The sequence below is a fragment of the Arachis duranensis genome, chromosome 5 (assembly GCF_000817695.3).
Source record: "Arachis duranensis cultivar V14167 chromosome 5, aradu.V14167.gnm2.J7QH, whole genome shotgun sequence".
Taxonomy (NCBI): Eukaryota; Viridiplantae; Streptophyta; class Magnoliopsida; order Fabales; family Fabaceae; genus Arachis; species Arachis duranensis.
Genome location: NC_029776.3, coordinates 2,323,215 through 2,345,737, shown reverse-complemented (window position 1 = coordinate 2,345,737; position 22,523 = coordinate 2,323,215). Strand labels below are relative to the sequence as shown.

General features: G+C 34.3%; 2 protein-coding genes across 2 annotated transcripts in view; both read right to left on the bottom strand.

Moving 5' to 3' along the window:
- LOC107487096 (formin-like protein 14) overlaps positions 1-259 on the bottom strand; it is a 7,577-nt gene extending 7,318 nt beyond the window's left edge. Inside the window, 1 exon segment of the mRNA XM_016107681.3 lies at positions 6-259. Within this exon segment, the coding sequence (XP_015963167.1) occupies positions 6-78 (73 nt within the window). The 5' untranslated portion in view covers positions 79-259.
- Positions 260-3,468: 3,209 nt separating this feature from the next.
- On the bottom strand, positions 3,469-22,333 carry LOC107487098 (transcription initiation factor TFIID subunit 1-like). Its single transcript, XM_016107683.3, is given in 22 exon segments — positions 3,469-4,148; positions 4,303-5,322; positions 5,933-5,989; positions 7,151-7,276; positions 7,431-7,615; positions 7,813-8,299; positions 8,973-9,179; positions 10,196-10,399; positions 10,924-11,016; positions 11,168-11,377; positions 11,684-12,020; positions 12,615-12,852; positions 13,055-13,257; positions 14,223-14,670; positions 14,673-15,203; positions 15,442-15,592; positions 17,139-17,260; positions 17,628-17,870; positions 19,110-19,155; positions 19,325-19,387; positions 21,167-21,273; positions 21,603-22,333. Coding segments are annotated over 22 exon segments (5,487 nt in total). The 5' UTR covers positions 21,649-22,333; the 3' UTR covers positions 3,469-3,785.
- Between the last annotated feature and the right edge of the window lie 190 nt (positions 22,334-22,523).

Sequence of the window (22,523 nt, the reverse complement as noted above, 5' to 3'; positions counted from 1 at the left end):
GTTACCGTAGACTCGGTCGATGAATTCGAGTAATCCATCAGGGGGACGCTTGTAGAAGAATCTGCTGAGAAGAGACATGGTGGTTGAATTGAAATTGAATCACATGTAGAATGGAGAATGGAGCTGCAGAGAGTAGAAGCTGAAAATAACAGAAGAAGGTAGTAGCTGCAGTTATGGAGTTCTGAAACGGAAGAGGAGAAATGGGGAAGTTTTTGAAATTTGAAAAGGATAACAATTTAATTTTTTTTTTCTGTGTTTGTGTGGTATATTATTGTGACTTGTGAGAAGATCATTTTGTTGAAATTTCACCAATTATGGGCATGGAAAATCTAGTTATATTTTTCCATCTATTTTGTTTAGATACTTGACTAAGAAAAGTAGAAAACTACAAACAAACAAAAAAGGAGATTTTATTTATGTTTTCTATAGTGTTTTTATTTCTCTTCTTTTAATTCATTTTTTTACTATCAGAATTATGATTATTAAGAATTAAATACTTAGGTTCCTTTTCAGAAGGTCCAAAAATTATTTTTTCTTTAATCTTTAAATTATAAAAATCACAATATTAATATTTGGTATAATTTTAAAACTAGTTTGTGGTTTTTCGAAATTTTATTTAAAATATTTATAAAGAAGTTAAAAAAACTATTTTTTTAAAATTATCTATCATTTTCTTTAAATAAGGAAATTAATAATTAAAAAATTAAATATAAAATAATTTATTTTTATATTTTAAGTTTTTTTTTCAAAAAAAATTAATTGAGTTGTTTATTAAACGGCCATTAATCCTTATTTTGCAACATATTATGGAATTGTACAGTTAGTAACTTATTTGGTTATAATTTTGTGAAAAAAAAAATAGTTATCTCCACAGGCACTTAATAAATGGAGAGATAATCTGTTGACTATTACCTTGGTCATGAGTTTAACGAACTTCAACTGTTAAAACAAACAAGCACCTTACACTTGTAACCATTTCTAGACACTAGTTGATTATAGTTTGTTAATCATTTGTTAAATTTCATTGACCTAATAAAATCTTAAAAGCCTTATAAAGATAACACCTATCTATCTATTTAAATTATATAAAAATTAATACCAACTCTTTTTATATTAGATTTAAGTTATATTTTTTCTTTTAATGATACCACATCATCAATTTTAATTACTTGACAAAACTTTAAAAATTAACCAATTAATTTTAGTAAAATATTAAAAAAAGTTAAAATCATAACTCCCATGCATAATTAATTAATTAATTTATTACATACTATTATTCAATAGAAATATAAAATATTAATTAAATATAATAAATATCTACATTAAAAGTGTTATAATAATATTATTATCATAATAAATTTTAAGTTACAAAATATTCAAATCCTATCTTATTTGACTTACTTATATACTATACATAAGACTTTTAACACTATTACTTCATTTAACAATTTGTAATTTGCCCATAAAAAATAATTACACCAACAAATAAAGAAGAGCTTATCTACTTAGAAATGACTTTATTAGATGATTACAAAATAATAATATTTATTATATTTTTAAAACAAATTTACAAAAAAAGCTTATTATTTTTACTATTTTCTAATACTATTTTGAGTTTGTATCACTCGAAAAATTATGTGATAGAATAGATTTAACAAACTATTAATAGATATTTTTACTTTATACTATTTAAATTATTCTTATTAAAAATAACTTGTTCAATATATATTACACACACAAGCCAATAAATATTCTAAACTTACTATTATAGATATAATTGAAAATCTATACGTATTAGAAAAAGAAAAACAAGTAAATATCAAAGAAAAATCTACAAAAAATACGAAAAATAAAATTTTCGTGCTACAACATAAAAAATTATTCTTTTTATTATAGATGTCATCGAAAATTTATATGCACTAAGAGAAGAAAAACAAGTAAATGTCAAAGAACAATCTACAAAATAAATACCAGAAATAACGTTTTGTGCTACAACATAAAAAATTATTATAAATTCAAACTATAAAAAATCTATTAAATTCCATCAAATTATACTTATCATACAAAATTTCATCAAATTATAAATTACTAACTCAATAGTTATTACATATTTAAAATTAAATTAAAAGTTACAAATAAAGTGCTACAATAATTTTTGTGCTATTTAATAAAAAAAAATTTATTGGACACAATTGGCTCAAATTTAATTACACTCCAAGTTACCAATGACACTAAAGCATCATCTCAATTGATGAATTTATACAACCTCACACTTATATTAAAAGTCAAAGTAAATGATTTTAACTTTAAAAATGGCTCTCAACAATATATTGTTACTAAGATATTTCTCCCAACAAAAAATATTGAAACACAATCCCTATTACAACAAATCTAACCGGTAATACTACAAAAATTTTATTTATTTAAAAATTATTTATATTGTTTATTTATATTGTTTATTAATTATAAGAATCAACTTCACCAACACTCATATCATCAGATCTAGATGACATATCAATCAAGAGATTAAGGAAAAAGAAAAATAAATGAATCCAAAGCACATCTTTAAATAAAAAAACATACCTACAAAGATGAAATAAAAAAGACAATAAAAATGTATAAAAGTTAATAGTTTAGAAAGAACATGTCTTCACAAGAACATATGAAAAAAAGAAACAAGTTTAACAACAACAAAAAATTAAAAAAAAAAAGAGAGAATAAACACTACATAAGAAGATTAAGTTCGTCAATTAAAAAAAATGCAAAAATAAAAACAACAAATAAAGATATAGCTTTTGTACAACTTCAATATAAAAAAATTATATTAACATTTTAAAAAAAATATATCAAATTTAATATTAATTTGTACATATTTTAATTAATATTTAAACATAATACTTACTAAAATATATTTTATACTACCATTAATTTACCATTCCACGCGCAAGTCTCATTCTAGTTTATATAATTTTGTTATCATTCTTAGAATTTCATTTCTAGAGAGACCTTGAATTATAATTATAAATATCCAACAATACAAACATCATTTTTACCTTTTTAGCTTCCTTACTGTGTCTAAAAACATGCTTTGCCAATTTGCCACAAATTGCCGAATTTTGAAGAAATGAACCTCTGGACTCTAGCAGCATATATATGGAATTCGCAGTATATGACCATTTTCGTTGGAGCATGGAATTTTGACGCGCACCAAAACTCAATATCTGAAGGCAGCATCACACGTGGTGAAAGGCTGAAAGTGATTACACGAACGACAATAAATCGGAATTGTTTTTACTTAAGCCCTTGAAATGCCAATGGCTTTACGAATCAAACACTTAAAATGTCTCAAAATGCCATTTGCTCTACACATATATTGGGTGGTCTACTTTTATCTGCTCAAGATGACGAGGTTCTTACGTGCAACTATTCTAAGCATCTATTTGAAATGACTTATAAAACAGAAAGAACTATTGAAAGCTCCGATGTTTTCATTTAAAATATGAACATGTAAATAACTTTTATAACACTATAACAGTCCTCTTGATTGATGACATATATATTTATAACCCTAGTACCCTACTTATCTGCTCGACTTTGTTTAGCCTTCTAAGAGAATTTTTAAATGGAAACATCCTGATCTACACTTACACGATGAAAAATTAATGAGACTATGGGGGATTGGTACAGAAAACACTCATTTCTTTTTAACACAAGAACTTACACTAATTAAAAAAAATTAAGACTGCTCTACCTAATCAAATCATGATCTGAATTTTACATGACATTTAGAAATCTCTATTCTCAATACCAGCTTCCGCTTCAGTGAGGTGTTCATCATTCTCATTCAATAAATAATCACAATATTCCAGAAGCATATCTGCAAGGGGTGGAATCCCAGGATTTCGCCCATCGTTATACTTATGAGCATTATAAGTTATTTGCCAAACATCGTGTCTGAAATCCTCTCTGCTCTTGTACTCCATATTCCGAACCCTCTCCCGGATTCGAGCAAGATCCATAGGCCTCTCTATAATGTCCAGGTAATCAGGAGCCTCTTTCTTGGAAACCGGTTTCATAAAAAGATATGACAGCTCATACTTATCTTTCATGGCATCCACAATGCTCTCCAATATGTTTGCTAAACCAACCTATAATGGAAAGTTGAATTGAAACATACAACTCAATCCAAGTGAAACAAGAGCTAAATGGTAAGACCTACCATCACAGCCATGAAAAAAAATCCTTTGATAAAAAAGCACCACCACAAGATAAAGGAAATAACAACTAAGGAACGAAATGTACCTCTCCCCCTCCCCCTCTTCGCCGTTTTGTTGGCGGCATCAAGTCTGCGCCACGTTTTCCTAACTCGATGGATCTCCTCTTCGTGCTCTTGTCTCTGTCTAGCATCCTCTTATCATATCTTCTAGCTCTGGGGTCATCTAAATAGTCGTCTGTAAATTCGGGCTTTTTCTTCTTCTTTTTCTTCTTCGCCTTTTGCCGTTCCTCCTCCTCCCTCTCTCTTCTAATATCTTCTTCGAATCTTTTTATCTCGTCTAACTTCTCTTGCTCTCTGAGCATCCTAACTTCTTCTTTGTGGTGTCTTCTAGCCCTTTCTTCTTTGAGTCTCGCTTCGTTTCTTCGTTTCTCTTGCTCTTCCCACCATCTCCTCTCCTCTTTAGCTTGCCGATACATGGGCTCTGGCTTTCTTTGTTTCTCAAAATTGGCCAGTTCAACAATTCTCTTGGTTTTTCTGTGTTCTAGTCGTTTGTTTCCATAAGGACTGTCAAGGTCCACATCAACAATCTCCTTTGCAGGTTTAATAACAAGCTTTTGATGATGTCTCTCCCTCTCTATATCTGTAGGTGGCCGAAATTTAATTGGGACCTTGGGAGAATCAACCTGACCTCTAGCAGAATCAGTAGGAGGCCGAATAACGATAGGACGTCTTACAGATTCAGCCTGTGTATCATCTGGCTTCACTTTTTTAGGAAAAATTATTCTATTAACCTTAGCAGACCTAGCAGTTTCAGAATCAGATGTGACTGGCTTCTCAGAACTCTGCAGGTTTTCTAAAGCAGGTTTATCAGAAGACTTCTCAGTGGAGATGCATATGAACTTCAATTTTGTGGAATTGTCAACTGAAGGGGTTTTGGGTGCAGTTTTAGGCACCAACTTTTTCGTGAGGCTTTTCTGCTGGGACTGATTAGAGGGATCCAAAATGATAGACTTTCCAGATGGTTTTTCAATGTCTGTAGATTCAATCTGTGCTTCTAGATCTTCACCATATTTTGGACAGTTCTTGTTGGTCCTCATGTGCCCAAGCTGGTTCATCAACAAAATAATTACTACTGTACCCATTGGATGCAAAATCTTCTATGAAACGAAAAACATCCCTTACAACACTTGATTATTTGGAAGAATTGCTCAAAGAAATCATATAGATATAAAAATATAAGAGATAAATATATCTTTAGTTTCTTGATATAATAAACTTGTATAGACCAAAATATATTTTTACCCATCAAAACATAGTAAATTCAGATTTTAATCCCTAATCCCAAATTATCTTTATTGCTTTACATCCAAACATCCAAAATATTTTGTTTAACTCCCTACATTTATTTGCTTGATCTTTTACTCCTGCATCAAAGTAGTATGTTTGTTTCAAGTCCTAAACAATTATAATAATTTGATTTAAGTCATTTTGAATAATATAATCAAATTATCATAATTTTCAAGGGTCGAAAAACAAATTTAAGATATTTACAAAGACAACATATTTGAGTTGTTTTTATAAACATTAGAAAAGTGAATTGAAGATGTTGGTTAACAGATAAAAAATTAATACACCTCTTACAACACATAAAAAACTAATTTTCTGGAATAACTAAAGGTTACTAGGTTATATTAATACAACTCAAAATACACGCACCTGGCCACATGCTCCACAAACAAAAGTTTCCCTGGATGGTTTTTTCTCCTTAAATACCTGGTTCACCAGATATAAATGAAGAGGAGTTAAAAATAAAAACACTAACAATGGTACTGATTACTGAAACAACCAACAATAATCCATTATTCACAGTTCACATACATACACAGAGAGATCAACCCTAAAGCTTCAAGCTTTTACCATATCTGCAAAACATGTTTCTATATGGTACATGATACACCTAATAAATTATTCCATACATCTTATGCCATAGGATTTGGATCCTCTAAAGTTTGAATTTCACTTTAGAGAGTAAAGTGTGATCTTCTACCCGTGGATAGTTTCTCTTTCATATTTATTCTTGGTCTCACCTATAAAATCAATGGTGAGAAATCACACTTTACTCTCTAAAGTGAAATTCAAACTTTAGAGGATCTAAATCCTATGCCATAAGTCATAAACGATAAAAAGCCCCGAACTGTCTGAAACGGACATCTTAAAAACAGTTTAAGCCCTTCATTCAGACAAAAAAAAAAGCAGTTACCACAATTAAATTGTGGATTTGACATTCAGAGTTTAACTTAAGTCATGTGTAAGTTGCCAGAGAATTGACTTATTGTCCCAAAAATGTAAAAGTGTGCTACTTGAACATGTAAGGAATGACTTTCTATTTGGGATGAGGAGAGCAAAGAAAATAATAGTTGACTGAAATAAATATGATACTTAGCAACACATGAGAAACAGAGATCGATGGAAGAAAGACCATAACTTGAGACTTATAATCAAAAGTTATATAAGTAACCCAACTGGTTCCCCTAACTTATCCCACTTCATAGACGTGTACGTTTCAATTAACCTAAAGTCATTGTAGCATAACAACCATAAGGATAATTAATACTTCTCAAAGAATACTTGTCGACAGAAAAACACCAATCTGGAGAAACAGATTCAACAATCTATACAATCCTAATTTGCCAAAAAATTGGGGTATAAAATAATAATTTATTACTGATTAAGTATTATTAATATCAGTATAATAAATGAAAATAACAAAAGGTTTCCATATAGGCATGAATGCATTTGTTGCTCGCTTAATAAACTACCACAATTATACACATCAGAAATTTCAGAGTGACATACTATATAGCTTTCAAAATTAGAATGAACCACTATAACTGAATTGCATATGGGAAGAAGACGGTGATAAATTACAATTACCTTGATTGCTCCTTCTCCTATATTTAGTTTGAGTTTTTTATTAGGTAGACTAATAGGTGCAATTTCATTCTTCTTTGCTTTTGTGACCTTCACTGATTTCGCTTTTTTAGCAGGAAAAGTTTCCTCCTGCCACAACATATATAATAGAACAATTAAGCATAATGGACAGAATAGTAACCGTTTACATGACTACTTATGATCTGAGCTTCACGCAAAACTCTGAAATAGTTGTGCTAAACAAAACAGACAACAGTACAAGACTAGAGGGAAGTTGCCTTGCCTCCCTGAGATCTGTAATTGCATCATCTTTCAAATGAATGGTTCCATCTAGTTGTGAAGTATTTGTTACTTGCTTATTTTGTTCAGTACTGTCATAGATGATGAATTTTGGTGGCGGCTTTGGTACCAGTCTAGCTTCTTCCACAACTCTAGCTTTCTTCTTTTTCTTCCTGTCAGCTTCATCATCTGGATTAAACAGCAAATTTGAGTTCAGCTTCAAAAAAGTCATTTCAACTTGCAACTTATAGTTACTTACGGCAGAAGTACATTGATTCATATTTTTATACAAATTCTTGTCTTATAATATATAATTATACATGCTGACCACAAAAAAGACGAAAGAAAAAGAGCAAGTCATTACAATGACAAATAATATATCGTACCATCCATAAGCAACCTGCATAATTCGGCAGCCTCAGCCTCTTCATCTTCTTTTTCCTCCCTAGCTTGGGCTGAGGTTGGGTGTCTTCTCATTTTGAGACCCTTAACACCATCTCCCTTATCACGTTTCAAGTCATTGGTACCCTCTTCTCCCTCTTCAAACTCCTCAGCATCAAGTAAATTTTCAAGATCACCAGCAAAAGAATCTAGATCACTGTTCTCTTCTGAATCACTCTCATTTTCATCACCATTTACAGCTGAAAGACTCTGAAGTTGTCGATCCCAGATCTCTTGGCACTTCTCTCTGGTCTGTTGCTGTAACTGAAGAAAAGACATTCGCTGGCCACGAGCATATTTGCTGATAGTAGTTGGATCGACCTTAACCCCAGATGCAGCCTGCTCACTTGAAAGTTTGCGTATCATAGCAATGCGATGCCATCTTGTTTGTTTTGCAATGACTTCCTCAGCAACATTGAATTTAAGCAGCACCTGTTATAAGAGCATACTTGAGATAATAAATAGAAATCAACATGGATGAAATATGCTATCCCTTCACAAAACTAGTAAACAAAACCCAACAAGACAAAAGGATGAGAAGCCAACACACACACACACACACACACACACACACACACACAAAAACCTGAAGGAAGTAATACTTAAAGATGTCTGAAAACAAAACAAAAACTTGTCTAGATAAAATCCACACACACACACACACACACACACACAACGAAAAAGAACAAAAATAGAACGGAATGGCAACAGGTGAAGTCTCAATTTGAATGGTATCATGATGCAAAGCATCCGGCGTTACATGGGGTCCGGGGAAAGCCCGCACCTAAGCTACAATGTGAGCAGCCTAACCTGATGCAAGCATCAGTGGCTGATTCCACATCCAAGAACCCGACCTTAAGGTCAAATGGAGACAGCTCAAACGCAAAGACAACTCAAGAAAGGAGACCAAGAAGGTGCCTTCTGAATACTTATCCTATTCAAATAAAAATTGCCTTTAGCTTAGTGGACCACATTTTTAGTATGAATTAAGCACTTTGCAGAACTAACAAATATATATATTCCTCAAGTTCATGATGGAAGCAATTCAACGAGATAATCTCTAATTATCTCAGATTTCCTCATAACTAATCTAAAAAAGACCCACCTCCCGTGCAGCCTCCATGCTTAATCTACGGAGATCAGCATCTGTACCAGTAACAGTGGAACCACCCCGGCCAGCAGCAGCTTTCTTCTTCACCACTGCACTAGACACTGGTGCCTTTGGAGGTGCCCGAGCATAGCTAAATCCCAAGCCACGGCCAGATGGATCCCCGACACCAGTGATTTCCATTCGTTCAATATTTTCCTTACCCTGCCAAAAATAAAGATAAAAATTTACAGATTTATAAGAAAACTTAACAAATACGAAATCATCAGATAGTGAAAAATTCTCATTACATTGCACAGCAATACTATTTATAATTATTCTTAATGATCCCCACCTTCCAACAGCTAATTCCTATTTCAAAATACTAAAATCGAAAACAATAAATAAATGAAAGCAGCATAGCCATTTATTTCCAGCAATAGAAGTAAACCATCACTAAAGCGCTAATAAATGCAACAATACTTTGCTGTCCGAACACAAATTCAAGTATAATAACAGAACAGTTTACATTCATGAGTTGCAGTATATCTTGGCCTTATGTGAATGCTAGAGTAGAATGTTTCAGACTAAATTAAAACAAAATTCATTCAAGTGAAGGCATGATATTATTAATGGAACATCTCAGAAAGGATAAAGCTTACGACTTGCTGTCGCAAAACTTTTTTCAATTAAGGGATGAGAAAGATAGAAGAAATAGAAAATATAAAAAATAATTAGTTTTTTTTTTTTCTGTATTTGGGCCTTGGCACAAGATTTGTGGTGAACAACCAATACAACATTACAAAGCTTCAAAATCTTGTATAAAATTAAATACATAATCAAATGGCACTGCAAAAGAACATTGGCAACTCTTGCAAGGAGAAATTAAATGCACATCTAAACAAAGACAAGCAACAATTCAATCATTCTATATTAGTCGGTTCATGATTCATCCATGCCGATTGATTCTTTTTGTTCTCGTCCACCCCCACCCCCACCCGCACCCTCTGCTTGCAAAAATATGTATATATATTTTTGCAGTATTTGGGCCTTGCCACGAGATTTGGAGTTAAAAAAATCAATAATTGCAGAGTTTCCAAATCTTGTACAAAATAAATAACAAAATGCCACTGTGAAAGAACATTGGCAACTGCATGGAGAAATTATATGCACATCTAACAAAGACAACCGACAATTACATCATTCTAGAACATCTCCAAACCGAATTGAACATGGATCACCTGGCTTGTACAGGCAACAAAGTTGCTACTCAAGTTCCAAGGAGTAATCTGCAGTTCCCTTTCAATATGTGATGCAGCAGCCAGTGCAATCGCTTCATCAGGAAGCCGACTCATTGCAGACGAAATATTAGTAGGGTGTGTTTCGGTTATGCCTAAATGTTTCAGACGGTAGAGGCCAGCTTGCATGCTTTCATAAGCACAAACCTAAAACAGGAATGAGAAGAATAATATTGATCTAAAAATAATGAGCAGTTAGGCACAAGAAACAAGATTCAGGACATAGATTGACAAGCAGCCAAAAAAATTTTCAAAAAATACGCACCCACCCCTACTTCCCCTAACCCACACATAGCAAAAACAAATAAATAAAATTAGAAATTATGGAGAGAGAGAGAGCGCAGAACAAAGTTGCATGTAGAATTTATAATTAAAAATTATTGCAATCCAAACAGTAAACCATGAAACTAACGAGGTTATCAAAACAGTACAACGCAGAAAGAGCAAACACACAAGCACACAAATCTATGATAACTCTAATACTTTATCAAAACCCGGCTTTTCATCAACCCATGGTGCACTAAGAAACAAGACCCCAATGAAACAAGCCGTTGATGGACCATCACATCATCACCAACAGATGATCTCCTGTGTTATCATATTGCATTTCAAAAGAAATGTAGTGTTTAATTCCTCACAAAACAAACTGAATGTCATAATACACAACTTACAAGTTCTGGGGTCACCATTTTTCTTAATTCTTCCTCAGACCACATGCGAAAATTTCGCTTTTTAACCAAAATTGACTGTCCATTTGTTCCCCTCTGGCAGCAAGGAAGAAACAAGGAAGAATAATCAGTACTGAAAAATATGATAACGATACATTAAAGCACCTTGAAAAATGAAATGTAGGAATTCTTTTAGCAACCATCTTTAATAAATAACTTCAATAACAACCATTCTGAGCAACAATACCTGTAAAGTGGCATATTCCTTAATCCTTTTACGGAAAGAGGCTTCTGATAGGTAAGGAAATTGTGACAGAAGCTCATCAATACGGACACATGGGAGCAAGAGCCGCTTCTCTGCCGCTTGGAATTCACGGCACATGTGTACTAATAGCCTGTTCATCATGTAAGTCTGAAGATTCTTACTTCCAGGTGATAACACCTCCATCAGAGGCTCCTGCAGAAAGTGATTGAATAAACCATTGTATCCTCGTTGCAATAATGAACTTTATTTTCTTTTTTCATTCTATTGGAAATTTTCCAGATACAATTTTAATAGCTCAATTGCAGTATGCAACAAAGGCAAATTAATCGAGATACATGACACCTTATGTCTGCTTGAAACATTTTGCCATAGAGATTTGCCAAACAATATAAGATTTGTATAGAAATTTCTTAGCTTAGAACTAAGGCAACATTCATAAAAATCGATGAAGACAACTATTAAGTACTGACAAACAAAATATGTAACGATGGTACACACCTGCTGTCCAACAACATTAATTTTATCAATGCGCCTTAGTGATAGCTTTCCCTTTGGTGAGCGTACCAGCAGGTAGTCAGTTAATGGAACTTTATGAGGAAATATAGGTGCTCTATACATATTTGTCTCCAGTGAGGACTGACTGCAGCCAGGTTTCAAGTCCCCAAGGAACGGAGATTTATCAGCTGGATCGAGAGATATAATGTGCCCCAAGCTATTATCAGTGTTGCGTAATAAAGAGCCAGATTGATCATCTGGAGAACACTTTTGATAGTACGTACAAAGCCTTGCACCCATTCCAGCATTGCCCAAAAGTAAAGGCCTTTCCTCACAATACCTACATAGAGGACACATTTAATGTGATTTCCAACACAGTATCTGCAATGATAATCCTATCTGGCAATGAACACAGTACAAAGGAAACCAAGACAATGAGATTTCAAATATAGTCTTTGCAATGCCCATCCTTTGCGAAAACAAAGCAATCAGATTATCACCACTGAAGAAAGAAGTTTGTCGAAAAGGGGGGAGCTTAGTTGCATCAGCCACAAACCAAGTTAGGATGATATTAGGTGCATGCGTCAAGAAATGCATGGGGAACTTGACAAGACAACAGACAAATCACTAGACAAAATGGGGAAGTGTTTATGCATAATTATGTATACTTCAATATGGGTGCTGCATAAGTTCAGTTATCAGGCACCAAAACATATATAAAGCTAACAGCCAGTGGAGGTTTTATGATAAGAAGGTCGCTTGTCAATCAGCAAATAAAGAAATCAGCAAATAGCGGTGAATTTCAGAAAATAGTAATTTAGATTGTCACTCTCCATCTCTTAAAGACGAACTTTTCCTATGGGGCAACAAAATAATAAATATAACTCCAATTTAAAGCACAAACAGAGTACCAAAATAGTTTCAAGCCACTTACTCCATCAGAAAAACATGGCCATCTTTCACGGACAGATCAGACTTTTTCTTGAATGCCCCTGGAGGACGCAGTGACTTATTCTCACCAGGAACCCTTTGTGCCCTTGACCACAAGTGAATCTTTGTCCGTACAAGGTGTAACAATGAATTTGATTGAACGTTCTGTGCAGCAAGTGATTTCTGATCCTCAAGCTCCCTCCCCAAATAAAATGTTTTCACGTTTTCTGATCCCTTGAAATCTGTCGCCCAAAATAATCCCCAGTAAGTTGTGCAAACAAGAGATGAAAGTAAGAGACTAAAACAAAAGCATAAGGAAATTAAAATATTAGAGAAAATAATCAAAACTGCAAATCAAACTATGATCTTACTATATGTTTAGAGAGAGAGAGAGAGAGAGAGAGAAAGATTAATGCCAGAGGAAAGAAAAACAAAATTGACAACCTAGCTTTTTAGCAGCTTTTGCTTTAACAGAAGCTAGAGTTTCTTCAGCATCAACATGTAGTTTTGTCCCCTTGCCACCCAAGCTCTTCATAATAATTTTCATGGGTCCCTGTGTTGACAGTTTTCTCTGTTCTCTGACAACAACCTCACTATCATGGGGATACCATAATGCTTTAGGACGGTGAAAATTTGCAATATCTTTACTGCAAGAAAATTAATAAGATTATAAATACATAAATATGCAATGTAGAAGACAACAGATAGCAGGAAGAAAAATACAATAAAATAAAACAAAAAATCATATTTGATATGTACCACTCAAAACAAACTAGAAATGCAAGAACTTGATAACTGGCAACAAGGCTAAGATAGGTGAGAGCCCGAGTTAACTATTTAGATGAAGATACTGATCTAAAGGCTGAGTCAATGCCTTATTATAAGATAATCATCTCCTTTATCCGTGAACTAACTAAAGAATCAGCAGATCCGATAGCAGCTAACATTTCTGTGGGCTCTCGCTCCTTTCCCCATCCAATCGCCTGTGGGGTCAAGGCCCGCCATTTGGCGGATAATATCCACCTTCCTTGACCTCAATAGGTCTTCGGCCTGATGCCTATGTTATGAGAGGCAACAGATATATCATAGAATGCGTAGGATTAGTGATGACTAATTACAGGTGCACCATGGGAAGTGTCAGATATTACAACTAAGGAACACATTCTTACGATACACATGAGTGAACATTAATACAGATGTTCAGAGATAATAATAATAATCAGATTTTTTTTTAAGTAGGAAGATCATCACGAATGCCAGCAATACTTGTCAATTTTAGAAAAACCATATTTAAGATGATTGGATCTGTATCCAATAAGATAACTCCAAAAAAAACACCGAGATGCAAGGAACAAGAATACAACAAAAGCATGCAGCAAGTATGTCCCAGTCAATCCAAACATCAAAAATAGGAACACCATTGGAACAACTTGAGCAGAACACCAAAGAGGAGCCACAGACATAATTTCATTGTAAACTAACTTAAAGGTCAAAAGCACACTCCAAAAATAATTCTTTAACAGGATATTATTATTGTTTACTTGATTTCTTTCCATGCAAAAGTAAGAAGGCAGAGTCAACAAACCCATAATTAATAATTATAAATTCTTACTTGCTCAACTTCAACTTCATTGTCTGCAGCTTCAGTGCAGGTTGGGAGTGGAAAATTTTGACACCATGCGCTGAGCGTTTCTTAGAATTTGACTTCAGTTGCTGAGAAGTTTTCCTGTTTGAATAATGTTTATCATTAGCAACATATCGCCATCCATATTGACCTCCCTGTACTGGTAGCTCAGAATCCCCACTGCTTGATTTTAAGGAACGAGTCAAAATCATAGCCCCAGCATGAAGGTGAAGATGGCTACTATTCTTGTTATCCAAAACTTCGAAGTGCATTTGGTCATCTTCAAGATCAAAGATAAGCTTTGGTTTAACAGAAGGTTTATTGAACTCCCATATAATATTGTCTAACCAAGACCCCTCAGCCAGGTCTCTATTTTGAGACATCACCTTGGTAAAACACTTTACATGGCCAAGCTCATTATGCTTTTCAGACGTGTACGTTCCAATGATAAAGGAGAGCTGCACATGAAAACATTACTTTTTTTCTCCTCCATTATTTTCTGGGGCTCCAACTGTATATTCTGTATCCCACTTTCAATTTCTATTTCACTACCACCAGAGGCTCCCAACTCTGGTCCCGAAATTTCACAGCTCTCAAAATTAGTGTCACTTACAACAGGAGAATTGCCCCAAATGATTTCATCTTCCCAATCTTGCTGATCAAGAGGATAAAAGTTGGCTGACAAGACATAAGTATCTTTCCATGGAAGCTCATTCGTGAAATCGCCTTTCATTGGTTCAGCACTAAGACAAGAGTCCTTTTGTTGTCGATCATCTTTCGCAGGTGTTGAGGCATCCCCATGAAGAAATCCAAATTTTGGAAATTCCAAATCAACATCATTACTTTCTGATGCATCATTATGGACTACACAAGCCTGTTTGGTCAGTGAAAGACTAGAGAATCCCTTGAGGAATGCCTCTTCATCCTCTTCTACAATATCATCAGATAAATCCAATGATTTGTATCTATCTGGAAATACAACAGGAGAGAAAAGCAGCCAATTAGTACAGAAACCACAAAGACACATTGTATAGAAAGCACATCATTTTGCCATTAAAATCTCTCAACTGCTAAATTACAACCACATGAAATAGCGATCGTGTTAAAACTATTTCACTTTTCCAATAAAACCTCTCATAGAATAGCACAATAGATTCACATTTGCAAACAAAACCCACACAAATATCCCCAATATCTAGGTAAGTACCGTGTGTAACAGAATGCCGATGCTCTCTCCTTTCTCCTTTCCTCAGAGGTTCATGAATACCAAAGATTTCAGAGAAGCGTAAAATTTCCATCCCATCTTCCACATACAAAACTGGCAACGGCGTAGACCTTTTCAGAACTTCAGGCCCTTCCTGTTTGTTTCATCAATTAAGACATTAACATGTCAATAGAAAGTCAACCATGATAATTTTATAATCCTGTCAACAAAAATGTATCAAGATAGACAAAATTATTATTAGTTTATTCAACATGAACTGAGCTTTTGCCAGTGTAGTACACCTGCACTATATCTACAATTACTACTTTTACTAGAATGAGTACACCCATAGACAGAATCACAAACAAGGTGCACACAGAGGAACTGACTGACTCTTCTATAACCTATACATTTCCAAAGGCTTTTTACAATCCGGAGAGATATGGGGCAGAAGCAAACAAATGGCTCTATATCTTAACATGCCACTTACAAGGGCTGTTTGTGCATGGAAAATGAGCAAGTCCACCTACCTGTACCGACTAATATAAAAAGTTAGGGGCAACAAAGACCAACCCTAACACATTTTGCCATAGAAGCTTTAATACCAGTTAATAGCTATCTCTCCTAGATGTTTGAATTTTTGGATAGATAAATGAATGACTTTTAGGCCAATCAATGTTTCCCAAGACAAAGAACCATCTATGCTTGAATTTTACATAACTATAAAGGAAGAGAGTGGCATTGGCAAGGTTTGTACTCAATACCATTTGGTCATAGGGGGCTCAACCACAAACAGTGAACCCTTTTCCCACAAGACGGGGTAGCCTACAAATGAGACTGATGCCATACAAAAGAATGAGAGACAAGCATTTGTTTGAAACATATTTTTCAATCAAAAGTATATATTTGTTGAAACACTTTGATATTGATAGAAAAAAAATATATTTTATTGCAAAGAAGAGAATGTAAAGAGGCTTCTTTGACACCTAAAGGTATATATTTGTTGAAATACATATTCATGCCATTTGTTTCTACACTTTTTGGGTTCCTGTGGTCTAAATATAACAGTAATCCATTTCTTTTCATATGTCTTGTACACAATGTAAGAACTTTAATAACGAATTTGACTAGTGAAGCTTTATTTTAATATTACTTGTAAATTGATTTTCGTTTTGTGAATGCTTTGAGTTAAATGGCCATGAGTTGAGTCATTGTAAGAGATATGATTTCCATTTTTAGTTAAGAGTTTCACCCGCGGGTAAAAGGAATTTGAAAGCCGTCATTAAATCAATCAGCTTTCTTAGTAGCATGGTCGTTCTGCTACTTAACATGTCTTATTAAACAGAATATTAGCCCTCTTTTAATCTGGTCCAAAAAATATAAACAAAGTCCTTCATCATCTTTTTCTAAAATTATCTGGTCCAAAAAATATAAAGAAAGTCCTCCATCATCTTTTTTTGAAGTTTCAAACGTTACACTCGTTCATAGTCTCGATTAAGAGTCTACAAGCATTCTAAAACTAAAACTAAAAGCAATCATGATAGAACTCAAGGTCTACCTTGTCGCACCTTTAAACCAGTGTATTCCCATAATCATCAGAAAATTACGTCATTTAAATATCAATCAAGTTAATAAACATTAGACGGATAGAAAGGAGGTGAAAGCAGACATATAGTAAGCAGGACGAAAATGAAACCAACCTCAAGTGTCTTTACCTTGAAGGCCAATTCTTCAGTCTGCTGCAACCCAACTTGTACATCACGTTCAAGCGCACTGTCTTTGTCTTCTTTAGATGCATCTACAACACTCTTTTCCTGCTCCCCTGAAAGAGAAAAGCTGACGTAAGTGAACTACAATACTTCAATTTGCTTCCCCTACCATTTATGGTTTTGAAAGCATTATCAAGAGGAGTCTACCAACCCATTGAATAGGTGGACTAAAGTGACACCAACAGACTTTTATAAGGACCTGGCCAACATTTAGGCATTGTTTTACATTTTGATAAACAGAAAAATGGACTTACTTCACCAAGGCACTTTCAAACAAAGAAACATTTTTCTTACATCAACTAGAAGTACTTCTTCACATATCAAATTTAAACTATATTGGCACAAAACCACACCTTTAGTCGACTGTACAGAAAGTACAACAGCAATACCAGTGATGCATGTCAGGTAAATAAATATTACCAGCCAAAGAGACAGCTTTAGAATCATCAACTCCATCTTGTTCCTTGTCAGATTCTTCATCATAATTTTCATCATCAAAGACAGAAGTTCTAGACCCTAGAGCTTCCAGGGAGGCTTCAGCAGCGAAAAATTCCTTTTTTGGGAGTAAATAGTCCTCTTCATTTGCAGCTTCAGTCTCTGGGCCATCATACTCCTCATCAATATCTTCATAATCAACTGCATCTTCAGCCTTTTCGATAGAGTCTAAACATTAGAAGAATCCCAGTTAGTAAGTTAAACAGATAGCTTCACTAGACATTAGAAACCCAAGCAAAGCAAGACTTCCAACAGAGCGTGCATGTCAGAAGAATTAACTGTAATTGTTAACACTTGCTATTAAAGTTTAATAATAAGATTCTCTTCTAACAGACTAACAATTTAGCAAAGAAAAGCATATCTATGATTAAGAAACAGACAAGTATAATCTAGTTGACAAACTACAAATGGCAAAGCATATCAGATGATGTCTGAAAAGTAGCATAACAGAAAAACATAAAACTAGATAAACATCGTCATACAAATATTCAGCAACTTTGTGTAAAAGAAAATATGCTCCACCAAGGATTTGGACAACATAAAACTATTTCCCTATATGTGTGTGTTATGTGTGGAGCAAACTAGAATCAGGATAATCTCAATTTTTGCATTTCCCTGTGGCTGAAATTTTAGGAAAGACTTTTTTGGTACCTTGGGTGAGTGTTTGTGGTGCCCCCACTATCTTAGATCAGTATCTCTTTACTAGGTTTTTCTAGCTCTACTAATAAGAGGCAAAATTTTGGTGCCATTGTGCAGCATACACCACTGCTTAGAGTATTTAGTTAGAGTCCAATTCCACGCCTACAATGAAAGATTTTAAGACATGCAAGTTTTATCAGATATGATTTGAAGTTTGGCCTCTATTTAGTGTTAAACTCGTGATCTTTTTAGAGGTCCTTTTCACTTGGATAAGTTTGGAGATTGGAAAGCTACACTACATAGAAGGCTTTTTGCTTTTGTTTGATTTTTGCCCTTCTATAACACTTCCTGTAAACACTAATGGACAGCTATGGTTTCGTGCATTTTTGTTATAAATTACAAGTCACTTTCTTAGTCCTTCAGCTGACATGAAGGCCTAGCCCTTAGTAATAGGTAGCACTAGCCACAATTACAAACCTTCTATTTTCCAAAATAAAAAATTAGTTTTCTTATGAACCATTTACTGTAGAGAAGCACCACCACCAGGAGACACATGGTTTTGGATGTAAGAAGGAACTACTTTGTTTCAATGGAAAGAAAATAAAAGTTACTTCTCTCTCTGAAATTTCCACCAAGCAAACTTCATTTTGGAAAGTACTTAAGCATAAATAAAACACAGGCGAAGTGCTCTCAGTGGATGAGGGAAAAAAATGATACCAACAGAATATCAAAAACTGCATGATATAGTTTCCTGGCAGACAACTTCACCTTGTTCAACAACATCAGGTGGTGTTTGCGGTGATTTTCCTGACAACTGCAAGCAAGACACCATTATTTTCATCATCAAACAAGATGAAGATGTGGAAGCAACTAAATATAGAAGGAAGAGTTGAACGTTAGACACTTGTTGATCACATCAGCATAACATTTTGAATACTATAAAATCGAATAGAGCCAAAACAATGAAATTCATAACTGCTTACATCTATATCTGTCAGTGATGAATCCAACTTTCCGGCCAATGCATGAATATGCTCCTTTGCATCCTAGAAAAAGAAAAAGTACACACACACTCTCTTATTTAGCACCAAGCACAGTTTCTTACCGAGATGCATAAGCAAAAATGAATTCAGAAGGTGACAACAAAGAGAATAAGCAATAAAAGTCCCTTGCAACCATAATAAAAGATTTACATAAGCAGCTCAAAGCTATAGAAAAAGACACATTTTATTATACAATAAGCAAAATACGGTCAGCATTCTAAAATCGCTACATATGGGATCATATATTCATTTATCTCTCTCCCTCGTATAGAAACATCTATGTTGGACAGGGCATCCTAGTATCTCCAAAATTTTAAGACAGAGAAAACATATACAGCTAATCAGGCTCCAACACTTCAGAGAATTTAAAAGTAAATAATCCATGCATGATTGTATAGTATAGCTTTTCTATCAAAATCAAATGTCATGTTACAACAGACCTTCATTCCTCTCAACCTAAATGGAAGGCAAGCAAGTGAGCACAAAATGCACAAATCTACCCTCCATTACCTATACATTAACAGCCATTCATCTGCTTAGTCTTAAATTATATTGTATCCTTCAAAAGAATACTTACGCCATCCAACCAATACAAAAACAGTCACTTAAACTCTGACTTTTAACAAACAACTCAACTATTTAGAAGTGATTTCCCTAAAACTAAAGTAATTATTTCAACTTAGCTATTTTAAAAGTAATTCTCCCAAAAGTTGCACCAAATATATGCAAACCCAGTACCAAACAGATGTTTCGTGGTCTGACATAGTATTTAAAAGCATTAAAAAAAATAAAACAAAACAACAGCAATAACAACAACCGACGACGAGAATCGCACAGCATTTAGACTTCACATCACGACCACAGCAGCCACTATGCTCTGTCGCAGCATTGCAGCCAGACACGAAAATAGTGGTGGAAACCTCTTTTATATAAAAATAAAGAGAGAAAGAGGACATACTTGTGATATTAATTTCTATTTTTGAAAAAGCCATAATTTTTTCAATTTAAGTAATATCCATTCAGCCACCAAGAGCAATCTCTCTTCCTATCCCCTATTCATGTACATTTTCTGCCTTTGCCTTTTCTGCTTGTGTGATCTGCATTCTCTGCTTTCAGTTGTTTAGTATATTATACCTATGATTGTGTGTTCTATTTCATTTAGTGATACATTTGATGAATTAGATTTCCTAGAAATATTGAACATCTCTAATCCTATTTTGCTTGATTTATGTATATTATTCATTGTTATATTTTACATTCGTATATACATATATACACTGCTATGCCTGCTGCTATATGTTGCAACACAATCTGCTATATTTTCATAGCAGATTTTGGCTCATTGCTATGAACCGCTATCCACTATTGATTACTAAGGTCATCTCACATTCAGAACTCGGCTACAAATTTGGCATTTAAACATAGTATTTCATGAAGTGTGATCGTAAAGAAACAACGTGTTCCTGCTTAACCATTGTATCATAGGATAAAATCTTTGCACACTAACTAGATCCTCAAAGGACGATGAAGTGCATATAGTTTCTTTCAGCCTAGACATCCACACAGTGCAACTGGCCAGTAAAAGAATCTCTCTCAGGAACCTCACATATCAATCATAAAAACTACAATGGCTTATAAATTTCAGGAAACATGAACTGTTGATTAATAATTACAATGGACGGAGGGAACTATTAAAAAGGAAACAAACAACAGACCTGCAATCTGAACATAACTTATGTGTATTTAAGTTTACAACGAATGTCTAAAGCAGCATAAAATTACCTCGTCAAAGTAATCAGCATCAAGACCACCCGAATTATCAAAATTTCCAAACATGAGGGCTAAAAAACCACTATCCTTGCCAGACTCCTCATATTCTTCTTCATCATCTATCAATTTGAATTAATTAAAATTCAAGTCATCAAACTATGGTAAGGTAACAAACTAGAACATCAAAAAATAAATAAATAAACAAAGGAAAAGAAAAGGCTCCATTAAGAACTCTAGTTCACATTTCTCTGCAAATAACCATGATGTTGAAAGAGTCTAAACAACAAACTAGATCAGATAAAGAACTATATTCCCAGCCTAAAACACCAAGCTACACCATATATTCAACTATGCCAGCTAATAAACTTTTCCAGCTTCTTCTTTCTCATTAGTATTCTCTTTTCAAATGTTCATAGCACTTTAGCAATTTTCCATTGAACAAGCTCACCTTCATCCCTCCCATCTTGCGATGGGTTATCTGAATCGTAGTCCATGTCGTGTTCACCGACCAATGTCTATTCAACGCATTAACCAACACCTCATCAAAGCGAACACTTACACAGCTCAAACCTCAAAATTCCAAATAACTATCTTCATGTTACGAGTTTTCTGCGCCGATGGATGTTCCACCCGCGATCAAATACAATCACAGCTCTCAAAAACCCTCGAATCCTAACTTCACTAACGCACTTCCACTCTGATAATCATGCAAACGAAGAGAACAGAAGTGGAAGAAAAAAGATGAAGTTGGAAAATTAGGTTTTCCTCCCCTTGCGAATTTCCCTCCAAATTCCTCAATCACCGGTTCATTTCCAAATCAATCCAAGCTCGGGAAGTGAAAACCGTTCGTTCCGCGCTCCTAAACCCTAAGATTCCGTGCGCCTTTTCTTCAAGCTATTTCCCCGACGAGATTCAGTTCGGAGCCCCAAAAAATAAAAAAAAGCACCGGTGTTTGGGTTCTCTTCTTCGCCGATCGAAGTAACGAAGGGTTTCGAATATTGTTGAGTCGGTGATCGGAGAAACTGAGTTGCCGCGGTTTGTTTTTGGTTTGGGACAGAGAGCACACGATTATGTTATTTTCAAAAGTGAGATCCTTTCGCTCTGGAAAGAGAGAGAAGGGGCTTATGGCTTATGCTTAAACGCTAATCGCTACTCTGTGCCAAACACTGTCGTAATCGCACCCCTTTTTAATCTCGATTTGGATATTTATAGCTGAAGAGAGAGGATTCAATCATTGATTTATTTTTTCTTTTTCTTTTTACCAAAATAAAATGAATACTGCTATAAAATTAATGGTCTAAGTGTATAATGTGTACAATGGGCTAAATCTTTAATCCAGTATGAATAAAATAAACATCACTCAATAACC